The 14,804-nt window shown below is 41.0% G+C and overlaps 1 protein-coding gene across 13 annotated transcripts in view; it reads left to right on the top strand.

Moving 5' to 3' along the window:
- The window catches only part of steap2 (STEAP family member 2, metalloreductase), a 226,015-nt gene that overhangs the window by 109,666 nt on the left and 101,545 nt on the right, over positions 1 to 14,804 (top strand). For all 13 annotated transcript variants that reach the window (XR_011961378.1, XM_072575875.1, XM_072575876.1 and 10 more), the window contains one exon: positions 6,624 to 6,680. Coding sequence is in view for 12 of the 13 variants with exons in the window: in XM_072575875.1 (XP_072431976.1) it covers positions 6,624 to 6,680 (57 nt within the window). In the remaining variant the exon portion in view is untranslated. The remainder of the gene's footprint in view (positions 1 to 6,623; positions 6,681 to 14,804) is intronic.

Here is a 14,804-nt window from a genome sequence, read left to right as displayed (position 1 = left end):
CCAGGAGCTGCTGGAGGTGTATGACAATACAGGTAGATTGGTATAATGTGTTTTTGGCAGGACAATTGGGCTGTAAGGTCACTGAAGAATTAGGGAATGGTATTTTGGAGAATGCTTACCTCCGTTGGCAATAGCATAATTCCAGTAGAGATTGGTTTACGCACCTCGTTCTGCCCATGTGCCGATATGTGCGCCAAAATCTCCACACCTTGCACATGTGCCCAGTGTTATTGCCATTCTGCATTTGTGCCAAAGTCTCTGTGCTGTTCTGAGCCTGCGCGATGTGAGTTCTGGTCTTCATGCCATTCTGCACATGCCGATAGAGCAGCTTTCTGTGAGAGGTACTGTATTGATTGCAGCTTTTTAAACTTTTTTTTAATGTTTTGTGTTAAATTTATTTTTGTTTTGTAAATGAATATGATTTCAACCTTCATTCAGGCTGTGCTCCTTTGTGTTATATTTTTGGGTGATTTTAGAGCGATCATGCGTGATGTCTTTTACTGGTCTGCCCCTAACCCACTTTTCCCATAGGCTCCATTATTTCTATTAAGTAATTTTCTACTAAGTGAGGTTTTTCTGGAGTGCAGCTACGGCATTATAGGAGAACCACCTGTATGCTTCTGACAGGTAGCATTGTGAATCCATGAGGAAAAGAATCATCACACTCATCTACAAGTAAGGGGGAGAGGGAGGAAATTAGAAATTGGCAACCAATTTCACTGCTGAATGCAGATTGCAAAATCCTGTCAAAAGTCATCGCCAACTGGGTCAGATCTGCCCTGGGGGTCAGTGATCCACCCTGACCAAACCTGTGCTGCACCAGGCTTAATGATCTCTGAGAGCCTAACATTCCTCAAGGATTCAATTACATATGTTCTGGACAGAGGGCATGGATGCCTGCCTCATCAGTCTGGGCCAGGAGAAGGCTTCTAACAGGGTATCACACACCTTTATGAGAGACATGTTCTGCGAAGTGGGCTTTGGGGAGAGAATCTGCAGTTGGGTCTAACTGATCTACACCAACATCAATCGTGCAAGATCAATCAACAAGTTGGAATCAGAGAGCTTTCCAATCAAATCCAGAGTCAGGCAGGGCTGCCCACTCTCTCCTGTCTTGTTTGTGTGTTGTGTAGAACCTTTTGCTGAGTCCGTCAGGAAGGATGTGAGTCTGAGCGGGGTGATTATTCTAGGCAGCAGAGGCCAGCAGGTCAAAGCTTCCCTGTACATGGATATTGTCACTGTTTTCTGCTTGAATCTCCTGTCAGTGCACAGACTCTTGAGCATCTCTAACCAGTTTGAACTGGCCTTGAGCACCAAGATAAACCAAGGCAAGAGCAAGGGCCAACAGGTCCTTTATCCCCTCACCATCAGGACAGATTATGTGAAGGTGCTGGGAATATGGTTCAGAGGGGCTGGGATGTGTGCAAAAACTTGAGAGGAACACATTGCCAAGGTAAGGCAGGGACTGGACTACTGAGAGCACCATTCCCTTTCCATTGTGGGTAAAAACCTGGTCACCAGGTGTCAGGTACTTTCTCTGTTGTATGCAATGCAGATCTGGTCCATTCCCTGAACCAGCACCTTTGCAGTAACCTGAGCCATCTTCCACTTCATCTGGAGATAAAAGATGAACCACAAGGACACCATGTACAAAGCTCTGGATAAGAGGTAGAAGAACATACCCAATGCTACCCTTATCCTGATGGCCACCTTTGTTTGCAGTTGCATTAAGCTGTGCATAGACCCTCGGTATGCAAAAACCAAGTGTCACCGTGTACTAAGGTTCTACCTGTCCCCGATGTTGTGAAGGGTTGGACCATTCTGTATCACCTGTCCTTCATGGAGAGAATTTGTAAAGAAAAACACGTCCATCAGGAAGTGGTCAGCATGTGGCATCCTCAAGACCATGCAGGAAGAGGAGATGGTGGATCTTGTCAGGTGTTCTCTGAGTAGGCTGCCAAAGTTATTTGGCAGAATGCCTCATCACCCGAACTTTGCATGGTTGGTGGTGAGAAGGATACTACATGTGAGATCCTTCATGTATACCCGGACTCTGTGTGCCACCATATGCTACCCTTAAAGCAGCTGCAAGGGGTGGTGTAAAGACTGTCACACCTCTCCTTCTGAAATGTGTCTTTGCAACAAAACCTGGAGAGAGATGCAGTGTTTTTGTTGGGGTTCGACTCAGGAGGTTCTGTGACCCGGGACTGTGCTCCACGTCTGTATCCCGGGACGCACACTGAGACAAACATCAACTGCACCTGGAGCACCATCAATTTGGTGAAGGATGCTCTTTGGACTGCCCAAAAGCTGTTGGTCTTCCAGACCAAAGGGTTGACCTCGACCAAGTGCGGCAGACTGGCAAATTCCAAGGTACGGGATTACATGCTGTGGGACACACTAAAGCTATGGACAGCTGCTGCCAAGGCACACAGATCACCATCTGAAATCTTTCTGCCATTGTATAATGGAGGTCCATTCAGTTATCAGACCCTCCCGGTGCCTCACATATATGCAAATACAGTCTAGTATAAGTAAGCAATCCTTGGATTTATTTGTTATACATACTTGAATACAGAATTGAACTGTTCTAATGACTATGTATATAAAGATTTTTATGAATAAAGTATATTTTTGAAATAAAAAGATATTAGGGGTGGCATAGTTGTTTTGTGACAAGCAGAGGGAATTCTGCCAGTAAGTCACCCCTGCACCCCCATCCCCTTTAATGCTGTGGGTATGCACTGGCCAAAATGACTGACTGGGTGGAGGGCAGCTCCACTCACCCAGCAGCTGCCAGTTATTCTGGAAATTCCAGAGGGTGGAACAGAGAACAGAACAGCATCAGAACTGGCCCTCCTGTCCACCGAGACTGCATACAAGATTCTTAAGAGACCTGATAGATTAGATACAGAAAGGTTGTTTCTCCTTGAGGGAAAGTCCATGACCAGATTATATAATCACAGAATAAGGGGTCACATATTTAAGACAAAGGTGAAGTATAATTTCTCTCTCAGAGGGTAGTGAATCTTTACTGCACACAATTTTCAAGGCTGGATCATTTAGTATATTCAAGGCTGAGATTGGCAGATATTTAATTAGGAAGGGAATCAAAAATTTGGGGAAAAGGCAGGAAAGTTGAGTTGAGGATTAAGGGATCACCCAGTATCTAATTGAATGGTAACCATGATATGGTGGTGCTGGTGTTGGACTGGGGTGGGCAAGTTCAGAAGTCACACAACACCAGGTTATAGTCCAACAGGTTTATTTGAAATCACAAGCTGATGGAGCACTGCTCCTTTGTCAGATGAATTGAAGAAAAGCATACAGGGACATAACTAGTAGGCAGAGAGATCACTAAGCAGCAGAGAGATCAAAATATACACGTGGTATGAGTGGAGTATCGACAGGCTGAATAATAAGTCACGCAAGTGGTCAAAAGTGTCACATAGTTTGAGCAAAGTGTTTACAGTTGAATAGCAAGTGAAGGGATGACCTGTAATCCAATTAATAGAAGCAGAGAGATAATTACAAAAAATTAAAAACAAGGTGGTGCTGGAGACAAACCAAATGGTTGGAATAACATGATAGCTATAAGCATCATATGCCAAGGGTCTAACCAAAGTAACAAGTAATCCAAAACTGAACAAACTAATTAAAGTAGAAAGCTCATAACAAGTTATCAAGGTGATGATGTCAAAACAGAACAATACGTAAGATTTTACTAATACAGAACAGTATGATAGGATTACATGTAGCGCAACATGAACCCAGGATCACAGTTGAGGCTATCTTCATGGAAATGGAAATTGGCTATCCGTTTCTGCTCAACGATTCTGTGTTGTTGTATAACTTGAATGCTGCTGTGGAGGATGCTTACCCAAAATCCGGAGACTAAATGTCCTTGACTGCTTGTGATTTCAAATGAACCTTTTGGCATATAACCTAGTATCATGTGACTTTGGACCTTATGTTATTGAATCAGCAGATCTGATGAGCTGAATGGCCTATTAGAATCATAGAAACCCTACAGTGTGGAAACACGCCAATCGACCCACCGAAAATCAATCCACCTAGACCCAGACCTCCACCCTGTATCCATAACCCACACTTACCTTGGGTAATTCACCTAGTCTGCACACCCTGGACATTACAGAGCAATTTAGCATGGTCAGCCCATCCAACCTGCACATCTTTGGCCTGCTTCTGCCCTTATGTCTTGTAGTCTTATCCTGTAGTCAATAAATATTGCAACCTCAGTAATCACTGTGGTCGAATGATAAGCATGCTGATATAGTATATCACTAGATGTTGTCACACTCCATAAATGCTATTGCGTCCATTTAGAGAAGTGTCAAACTTTCTATTACACTCCTTATATGTACCCAGTGGGTGTGGAAAGGTTTTGATAGGTCAGGAAATCATAGAAATCTTAAACTGTGCCCTGCCTTTGTCAGTGCTGAGTCAATATGATGGTGCAGTTAATCATTTGGCTAATGGTAACCCTCTGGATGTTGAAGTTGGGATTCTTGGTGACAGCCATGTTGTTGAATATCAAGCCAGGCATCGCATAGTGTGAATGTTATTTGCAAATTGTCATCTGAATTCTGGTAGCTGTCCACTTGTCCTACTGTAAGCTGGAATATGTTGCTTAATTACTGAAGGTATTGTGAATGTATTTGGACAGTTTGGAATTGCCAATAAACAGCAAAATCCATCATTTTGAAAAGGCAGTTAATTAAAGATGGTTAGACAAAGGATGTTTCACTAAATAACCACATCAATATTGAGGTTTGTAATGACTGGTGTGCACCAGCCACAACCATCTTCCTTTGTGTTTAGTTTGACTCTGGCCGTGGAAAGAACTTCCCTTTGAACCACATTGATTTTGCTGTGGTCAAGTTCTTTAATTTCTTAGTCAGCATCTGCTGGGCAACTGCATCCATTAAGGTTCCTGTCATTGTCGATATTCTGTGGCAGTGTGGAGATGTTGACCTTTTCTCCAGATGCCTTCAAATGCCAAATTGTTCCCCAGCCATTCCCAGCATGTCTCAAAAGACAGAGATATTTCTGTCCTTTGTGTTCATGCCTGGATAAGGACTATGAGCTTTGTGTGAAATCATTGCACATAAGTCTGCAACAAATAATATACTATGATAAACAATGAAGTAATAAAGAATAAAGCCTTTGACAGGGTTTCACATAGGAGACTAATGAGTAAAGTTAGCTTGCCAATTGGATACAAAAATGGCTTAATAGCAGGAGACAGAGTGGTGGTGGAGGCCTGCGACCAGTAGTGTTCCACTGGGATCAGTGCTGGCTCCACTTTTCTTTGTCATTTACATAAATGATTTTGGTAAGAATATAGAAAGCATGGTTAGTAAGTTTGCAGATGACATCAAGATTGGTGGTATAGTGGACAGTGAAGAAGGTTACCTAAGATTACAAAGAGATCTTGATCAATTGGGTCACTGGATTGAAGACTGTCAGATGTAATTTAATTTGGATAAATGCAAGGTATTGCATTTTTGTCAAAAATGCAATGGCAGGACATGTACAATTAAACGTAGGGCCTTAGGTAGTGTTGTAGCACATGGAGACCCAAGGGTTCAGGTACCTAATTCTTTGAAGTTTGCATCGTATATAGATAGGGTGGTTTCAAAGACATTTAACAAGCTTGCCTTCATTGCTCAGACCTTTGAGTTTTGGAGTTGGGATATTATGTTGGAGTTGTACAGGATATTGGTGAGGCCTCTTCTGGAATACTGTATCCAGTTTTGGACTCTCTGTTAAAGGAAAGATATTATTAAGTTGGAGAAATTTCAGAAGAGTTTTTACCATGATGTTGCCAGGAATGGACTGTTTGAGTTATAGGGAGAGGCTGGATGGGCTGGGACTTTCTTCACTGGACCGTGGGAAATTGAGGGATGAACCTGTAAAGGTTTATAAAATCATGAGGGTTATAAATAAGGTGAATGGCAGATGTATTTCTCTATGATGAGGGTATTTAAAGACTAGGGGGCATATATTTAAGGTGAGAGGAAAAAGATTTTTAAAAGTCCACGAGGGTCAATTTTTCTTTACACTGAGAGTAGTTCATGTGTGGAATGAACTTCCAGAAGAAGAGGTACAGTTACAATGTTTAAAAGACATCTGGACAAGTACATGAATAAGAAATGTTTGGAGGAATATGGCCTAAGCGCAGGTAGTTGGGACTAGTTTCATTTGGGATTATGGTCAGCAGGGACTGGTTGGACTGAAGGGTCTGTTTCCATGTTGTATGACTCTATGATTTGTTTCTTTGAGATTTGTTCTCACGTGGAAATATGAAATTTAGTTTAACATCATAGGGCTACTTATTCTCTTAATTATTTTCAAAGTATTTCATTAATATTGAGCACTCTCTATATGGGAGAAAGGTTGCAATCTAATATTCATATTTAATAACTATGAAGAAACATTCACTTGATTTTTATTTTTGGCTTGTGATACCATTTGTATTCCTTTCTTGAACTATATGCTTATTATATGCATGTTATTAATCCCGCCAGAAAGAATGTTTGAAGATAATGCATAAATCACAATATAACTCTAGTTCATTTTCTTTTATTCTTATTTTCAAGGATATCAGGCCTGTGGATTTGAATCGAGTTGTTAATCTAATAGAAGATCGATTCTCAGTAAGTAGATTCCAGTGAGTCCCAAATGATTTCTACTGTATGCTATTTGGTTTGCATCCAAAACTCTAAAATATTATTAAGGCTTTTATTTAGTCTTGCAAGGATGCCTGCCTTGAAGAAGTTTTCCTCCTCTCTCTACAAGAATCTCAGGGAGTCCCTCTCCCACTGACTTTATGCTACTTTCTCCCCATCCCCACCCCTCTCTTACTTAGCTCTCCACCCTTCAGGCTCTCTGCCTGTATTCCTGATGAAGGGCTTTTGCCTGAAACATCGATTTTACTGCTCCTCAGATGCTGCATGAACTGCTGTGCTTTTCCAGTACCACTCTAATCTAGACTTTTACTTACTCATCACTACTGCTTACTTTTTTAAAAGCATCTGGATTTAATCACCATTTTAAATTGTTACGACCCCTCTGCTAATTTAAAACCAGCAACACAGAAAAGATTTATCCCATGCAGTAATCTGTGAAACTTCAAGAGGCCAATAACTATTTAAAGTAAAAACTAACAACTTTATTTCTTAAAGTATAACAGAGAATAATTAACTAACAACTATTTACAACTCCTTCCACTAACCTATCTTTTACTTTTCCCTCTACAGTAGTGATCCGATAAAATCCAAATGAAGACTTACAAAACAAAACTTCTTATCTCAAACCCAGGCAGTTTTTGTTTCTTTTCTGTTGTTCTTTCTTCCTTTCTTCTTCTAGGGGACTCTGCTTCAAAGGTTACTGATCGATAAAGGTATCGTTAAGAGAGCTATTTTTCAGGCAGTCTTTAGATGCTGGTGGCTTGGCAGTTCTCCTCTCAACTGTCCAATCTTGCCCGGTCTTATACCACGAAAGCATTGGATTGTGTCGTGGGCTTTTAAGTTTGTCAATATTCTAGTCATAGAGTCAAAGAGATGTACAGCATGGAAACAGACCCTTCGGTCCAACCTGTCCATGCCGACCAGAAATCCCAACCCAATCTAGTCCCATTTGCGAACACCCATGCCCATATCCCTGCAAACCCCTCCTATTCATATACCCATCCAAATGCCTCTTAAATGTTGCAATTGTACTAGTCTCCACCACTTCCTCTGTCGGCTAATTCCATACATGTACCACCCTCTGTGTGAAAAGGTGGCCCCTTAGGTCTCTTTTATATATTTCCCCTCTCACCCTAAACCCAAGCCCTCTAGTCCTGGACTCCCCCACCCCAGGGAAAAGGCTTTGTCTATTACCCTATCCATGCCCCTCATAATTTTGTAAACCTCTATAAGGTCACCCCTCAGCCTCCAATACTCCAGGGAAAACAGCCGCAGCCTGTTCAGCCTCTCCCTGTAGCTCAAATCCTCCAACCCTGGCAACATCCTTGTAAATCTTTTCTGAACCCTTTCAAGTTTCACAACATCTTTCCGATAGGAAGGAGACCAGAATTGCATGCAATATTCCAACAGGGGCCTAACCAATGTTCTGTACAGCCACAACATGACATCCCAACTCCTGTTCTCAATACTCTGACCAATAAAGGAAAACATACCAAATGCCTTCTTCAATATCCTATCTACCTGTGACTCCACTTTCAAGGAGTTATGAACATGCACTCCAAGGTGTCTTTGTTCAACAACCCTCCCTAGGACCCTACCATTGAGTGTATACGTCCTGCTAAGATTTGCTTTCCCAAAATGCAGCACCTCGCATTTATCTGAATTAAACTCCATCTGCCACTTCTCAGCCCATTGGTCCATCTTGTCCAGATCCTGTTGTAATCTGAGGTAACCCTCTTCGCTGTCCACTACACTGCCAATTTTGGTGTCATCTGCAAACTTACTAACTATACCTCTTATGCTCACATCCAAATCATTTATATAAATGACGAAAAGTAGAGGACCCAGCACCAATCCTTGTAGCACTCCACTGGTCACAGGCCTCCAGTCTGAAAAACAACCCTCCACCACCACCCTCTGTCTTCTAACTTTGAACCAGTTTTGCATCCAAATGGCTAGTTCTCCCTGTATTTCATAAGATCTAACCTTGCTAACCAGTCTCCCATGGGGAATCTTATTGAACGCTTTACTGAAGTCCATATGGATCACGTCTACCGCTCTGCCCTCATCAATCTTCTTTGTTACTTCTTCAAAAAACTCTATCAAGTTTGTGAGACATGATTTCCCACGCACAAAGCCATGTTGACTATCCCTAATCAGTCCTTGCCTTTCCAAATACTTGTACATCCTGTCCCTCAGGATTCCCTCCAACAACTTGCCCACCAGCGAGGTCAGGCTCACTGGTCTATAGTTCCCTGGCTTGTCCTTACTATCCTTTTTAAAGAGTGGCACCACGTTCGCCAACCTCCAGTCTTCTGGCACCTCACCTGTGACTATCGATGGTACAATAATCTCAGCAAGAGGCCTAGCAATCACTTCTCTAGCTTCCAACAGAATTCTAGGGTACACCTGATCAGGTCAAGGGGATTTATCCACCTTTATGCATTTTAAAACATCTAGCACTTACTCCTCTGTAATGTGGACATTTTGCAAGGTGTCACCATCAATTTCCCTACACTCTATATCTTCCATATCCTTTTTCACAGTAAATACTGATGCAAGATACTCGTTTAGTATCTCCCCTATTTTCTGCGGTTCACACAATGGCCGCCTTGCTGATCTTTGAGGGACCCTATTCTCTCCCTAGTTATCCTTTTGTCCTTAATGTATTTGTAAAAACCCTTTGGATTCTCCTTACTTCTATTTGCCAAAGCCTTTTTGCCCTCCTGATGTTCCTCTTAAGTATACTCCTACTTTCTTTATACTCTTCTAAGGATTCACTCGATCTATCCTGTCTATACCTTACATATGCTTCCTTCTTTTTCTTAATCAAACCCTCAATTTCTTTAGTCATCCAGCATTCCCTATACCTACCAGCCTTTCCTTTCACCCGAACAGGAATATACTTTTTCTGGATTCTCATTATCTCAATTCTGAAGGCTTTCCATTTTCCAGCCCTCCCTTTACCTGCAAACATTTACCCCCAATCAGCTTTTGAACGTTCTTGCCTAATGCCATCAAAATTGGCCTTGCTCCAGTTTAGAACTTCAACTTTTAGATCTGGTCTATCCTTTTCCAAAACTACTTTAAATCTAATAGAATTATGGTTGCTGGCCCCAAAGTCCTCCCCCACTGACACCTCAGTCACCTGCCCTGCCTTATTTCCCAAGAGTAGTTCAAGTTTTGCACCTTCTCTAGTAGGGACATCCACAGACTGAATCAGAAAATTTTCTTGTACACACTTAACAAATTCCTCTCCACCTAAACCCTTAACACTATGGCAGTCCCAGTCTATGTTTGGAAAGTTAAAATCCCCTACCATAACCATCCTATTATTCTTACAGATAGCTGAGATCTCCTTACACTACTAAATTCAAACTTGATTATAATTTGGTATTTTTGGGGTATAATTTAAACTGATTGGCAAAATTTGAATTTGTTTTTGTCTCATAGCAACTCAGCAGTGCTATCTGTTCTGAACCAAATGTTACATTGTAAATTCTCTAGCACTTGGTGTGCTTGCCAAGTCCTTCACTATCCTAAAGGTACAGTATACTTCTACACGTTCATAATGAAATGGACTTTTTTTGTCTTTAATGTCTGATAAATTTGAATTCCTGATCTTCACTGAACTTACTTGTGTTAACAGACACACATACACATGCACTGACTGGATGTTTACTTTATATCTCTGGACTCACTGTGGCATAGATTGTAGAATCCCTTCAGTGTGGAAGCAGGCTACTCAGCCCTTCAAGTCCATTCCAACCCTCCAAGAAACATCCTACACAGACCCACCTCCCCTTCCCTAAAACCTGTATTTCCCATGGCTTGCTTTTATTGGTCAGTGCATTGAGTATAGGAGTTAAAAGGTCATGTTGCGGCTATATGGGACTCTGGCTCAGCCACTTTTGGAATACTACATGCAATTCTGGTTTCCCTGCTATACAAAGGATGTTGCGAAACTTGAAAAGGTTCAGAAAAGATTTACGAGGATGTCGCCAGGTTTGGAGGATTTGAGCTTTAGGGAGAGGCTGAACAGAATGGCACTATTTTCCCTGGAGCATCAGAAGCTGTGGGCTGATATTACAGAGGTTTATAAAATCATGAAAGGCATGGATTGGGTAAATAGGCAAGGTCTTTTCCCTGGGGTGGGGGAGTCCAGAACGAGAGGGCATAGGTTTAATGTGAGATGGGAAAGATATAAAAGGAACCTAAGGGGCAACTTTTTCACAAAGAGACTGGTGCGAGTATGGAATGAGCTGCCAGAGGAAGTGCTTGAGAATGGTACAATTCCAACATTTAAAAGACATCTGGTTGGGTATATGAATAGGAAGGGTTTAGAGGGATATGGGCCAAATGCTGGCAAATGGGACTAGATTAATTTAGAATATCTGGTTGGCATGGATGAGTTGGCCCGAAAGATTTGATTCTGTGCTGTACATTTCTGTGACTCTATAATCCACCTAGCCTGCACATCCCTGGATACTATGGGCAATTTAGCATGACCAATTACCAAATCTGCAATGTTTGGATTGTGGGAGGGACCCAGACCACCCAGAGGAAATCCACGCAGACACAGAGAGAATGTGCAGACTCCACACAGACACCTGGGTCCTTAGTGCTATGAGGCAATAGTGCTAATCCCTGAGCCAAAATGCCCCCCACACCCAACTTCCCCCACACCGACTCCTGTCATTAGGCAGCAGCATAGATTTTTTTTACTTTTTTAAGTACACTAAACCACCAAACCATCATCTCTTCAAGGGTTGCAAAACCTCATTAAAAATGCATGTATATAAATAGGACCTCTTGATATCTCAGCACCAAGCTCACAAAAACAACTCTAAAAATGAAAGGAAAATCATGTCTCCATTTGGTACACAAAAAAATACAAACTATAGATGAAACTTAAAGCCATACCTTGGTTCTAACAGAATAAAAGTGAACAACCTCCAATTCCATCTGCCTCATAATTCCCCACTCACCTAATCTTTATATTTTCCAACCTCTTTGTGTCTTTCTCACAATTTACATTCATGCCTAACTTTTATCTGCAATCTATGTCTCCCTATCTAAGTCATTGATATAAATTGTAAATAGCTGAGGTCCCAGCACTGACCGTTGCAACATGCCACTTGTCACAGCTACCAATTTGAAAATATCCTATTTGCCTTTTCTTCGAAAACATTAATCAATCTTCCAGTAATTATATATCAATAACAGCTTGGTGGACATTTAACTTGTGTGGCATTTTAATTTGTTTCATTGATAGAATATGGATGTCATTAGCTGGCCGAGCATTAACTGCCCATTCCTAATTTCCCAGAGAGCAGTTAAGACTCAACCACATTGCTGTATATCTGAGTTAAATGTAAGCCAGATTTCTTTCCCTAAAGGACATTAATTAAGCTCATGGGTTTTTATAATAATTAATAGTGATTAGTTGCATAGTCATTAGGTTAACGTTTTATTCCCGATTTGAATTCAGATTTTACCATCTACAATGGCAGGATTGGACCCATACCCCAGAATGTTATCTGAGTTTCTGGATTACCAATCCAGTGGCATTACCACTACCCTTCCATCTCTGTCTCCCAAATGCCATTTGAAAATCCAAATATGCAACTTCAACTGTTTATCTACCTCAGAACTTACACCCACAAAAAATTAATAAGTATCAATCGATTCCAGCAATTTCCAGGATGATTGATGTCAGGGTAATTGGCCTGTTCCTTGATTTTTTTCATCATCCTTTCCTAAATAGCTGTGTTACCATTTGCTAACTTCCAGTCAGCAGAGATCTTTACAGAATCTGGGGGGTTTTGAAAAGTCATAGCCAACATTACAATCTCCATAGAGACCAATAATTTAATTGGTCTATTGTAAATTACTATTGATTAAACACTATTTTCTTTTTGTAGGCAACATTCAGAGCGGAACATTCCTTCTTTATACTTCACAAATATCACATTCCCATTGTAGATGACTCCTTACAATGAACAGTTGACAATTGCTTCTAGTTACTGTATATACTCGAATAATAGTCAAATATTTTTAAGGTTATGAGGTTGACTATTACATGGATACTACTTTTGAGGGGCTGAAATTCATGCCTGTCAACATTCATACCATATCATTAGCAGAAGGCCAAGTGATTTCTAAACAAATAAAAATAAATAATGAATTATGGTAATTCTGAAAACCCGGATTGGAAGGCCAGGAGTAGACCGGAACAACCACCAGACTGGAAAGCTGGTGCGGGACGTGATAGCTGGCACACTGACTCATAAACGTTGATCTGTTATCTGTGAAGAACTAGGGTTGACTTTTACGTGAGATATGTGGAAAATTCCAGATTATTTGGCTAAAAATAGGGGGTCAATTTTGACATGAGATTGACTATTACTCGAGTATACACGGTATGTACTCTCTCAAGAAACGAGTCTTCCTAAAATTACATGATCTGTTTCAATTGGTACTTTCCAATGAATTGATTAGTTTGTAAATATTTCTACTATAATCCTGTGATCCCATGCTAATTAACATACTGTGTTACAGTTTGAGAATGGTGCAAAAGTATATTGGAACACGGCAATAGGAGCGGAACGGTGGCACAGTGGTTAGCACTGCTGCCTCACAGCGCCAGAGAGCCAGGTTTAATTCCCGCCTTGGGCAACTGTCTGTGTGGAGTTTGCACATTCTCCCTGTGTCTGCGTGGGTTTCCTTCGGGTGCTCTGGTTTACTCCCACAATCACAAAGATGCGCAGTTTAGGTGAATTGGCCATTCTAAATTGCCCGTAGTGTTAGATGAAGGGGTAAATGTAGGGAAATGGGTCTGGGTGGGTTGCTCTTCGGAGGGTCGATGTGGACTTGTTGGGCCGAAGGGCCTGTTTCCAACTGTAAGTAATCTAAATAGAGGATTAAGCTGCTTGGGTTAAATGAAGAAATAGACTGGACTGGAGCATAAACTGAAACATGAGCGGTTGGACTGTTTTTAAATTATTTATTCAATGTAATTTCCTTCACTTAATATCAAATGCCAATTTTTGGCCTTTTTTGACCAAATGATTTTCTATTGCCTGAAGTTAACAGTATAATACCTGAAACTCAGTTGTAATTTATGACAAATTACGTTGGTTAAAGAAAATTTGCAGAGTATTTGGACTGAAATGCAATGGATATAACCTGCTAGCAAGTAAATGCTGCTGACAAATTAACAGAACTCGGATGATAGTTGAGAATTTGAGAATATGAAGCCCCTATTTAAGAAAAAATATTCTTTAAGTGTTACTTTATATTCCACTGTTGCACATCCTTCTGAATCACACATCATTGTAACTCATCCCAAGAATGAGCATTAAGATAGTCTCATAGCCAACAGTGATGTCAAGCTTTACTAATTTATATTGACAGGATTATTGCTTTCATGACTATTTTGGTCATGATTTTTGTCAGAATTCAATATAATTTTGAATTGTCCTTTCCTGTAAAACATACAAAAGCTTGGCGTTATGGGTAAAGTATGAGCATGCATAGAGGTTTGGTTGACTAACAGGAAGCAAAGAATGGGAATAAATTAGTGCTCTTCTGGTTGGCAATTAGTAACTAGTGGGGTGCCTCGGGGATCAATTATTCACAATTTACACATGATTTGGAACTGGGGACCATGTGTAGTGTGTCAAAGTTTGCAGATGACATTAAGATGAATGGCAGAGCAAAGTGTGTAGAGGACTGTGAAACTTTGCAGAAGAAAGTTCTCCCTGTATTCCATGACATCTAACCTTGCTAACCAGTCTCCCATGGGGAACCTTGTCGAACGCCTTACTGAAGTCCATATAGATCACATCTACCGCTCTGCCCTCATCAATCCTCTTTGTTACTTCTTCAAAAAAACTCAATCAAGAAAGTGAGATTTGATTTCCCGCACACAAAGCCATGTTGACTATCCCTAATCAGTCCTTGCCTTTCCAAATACACGTATATCCTGTCCCTCAGGATTTCCGCCAACAACTTGCCCACCACAGATGTCAGGCTCACTGGTCTATAGTTCCCTGGCTTATCTTTACCACCTTTCTTAAAGAGTGGCAC

This window comes from Chiloscyllium punctatum, chromosome 8, assembly GCF_047496795.1.
Source record: "Chiloscyllium punctatum isolate Juve2018m chromosome 8, sChiPun1.3, whole genome shotgun sequence".
Classification (NCBI taxonomy): Eukaryota; Metazoa; Chordata; class Chondrichthyes; order Orectolobiformes; family Hemiscylliidae; genus Chiloscyllium; species Chiloscyllium punctatum.
This window is presented reverse-complemented; position numbering and strand designations above follow the sequence as displayed.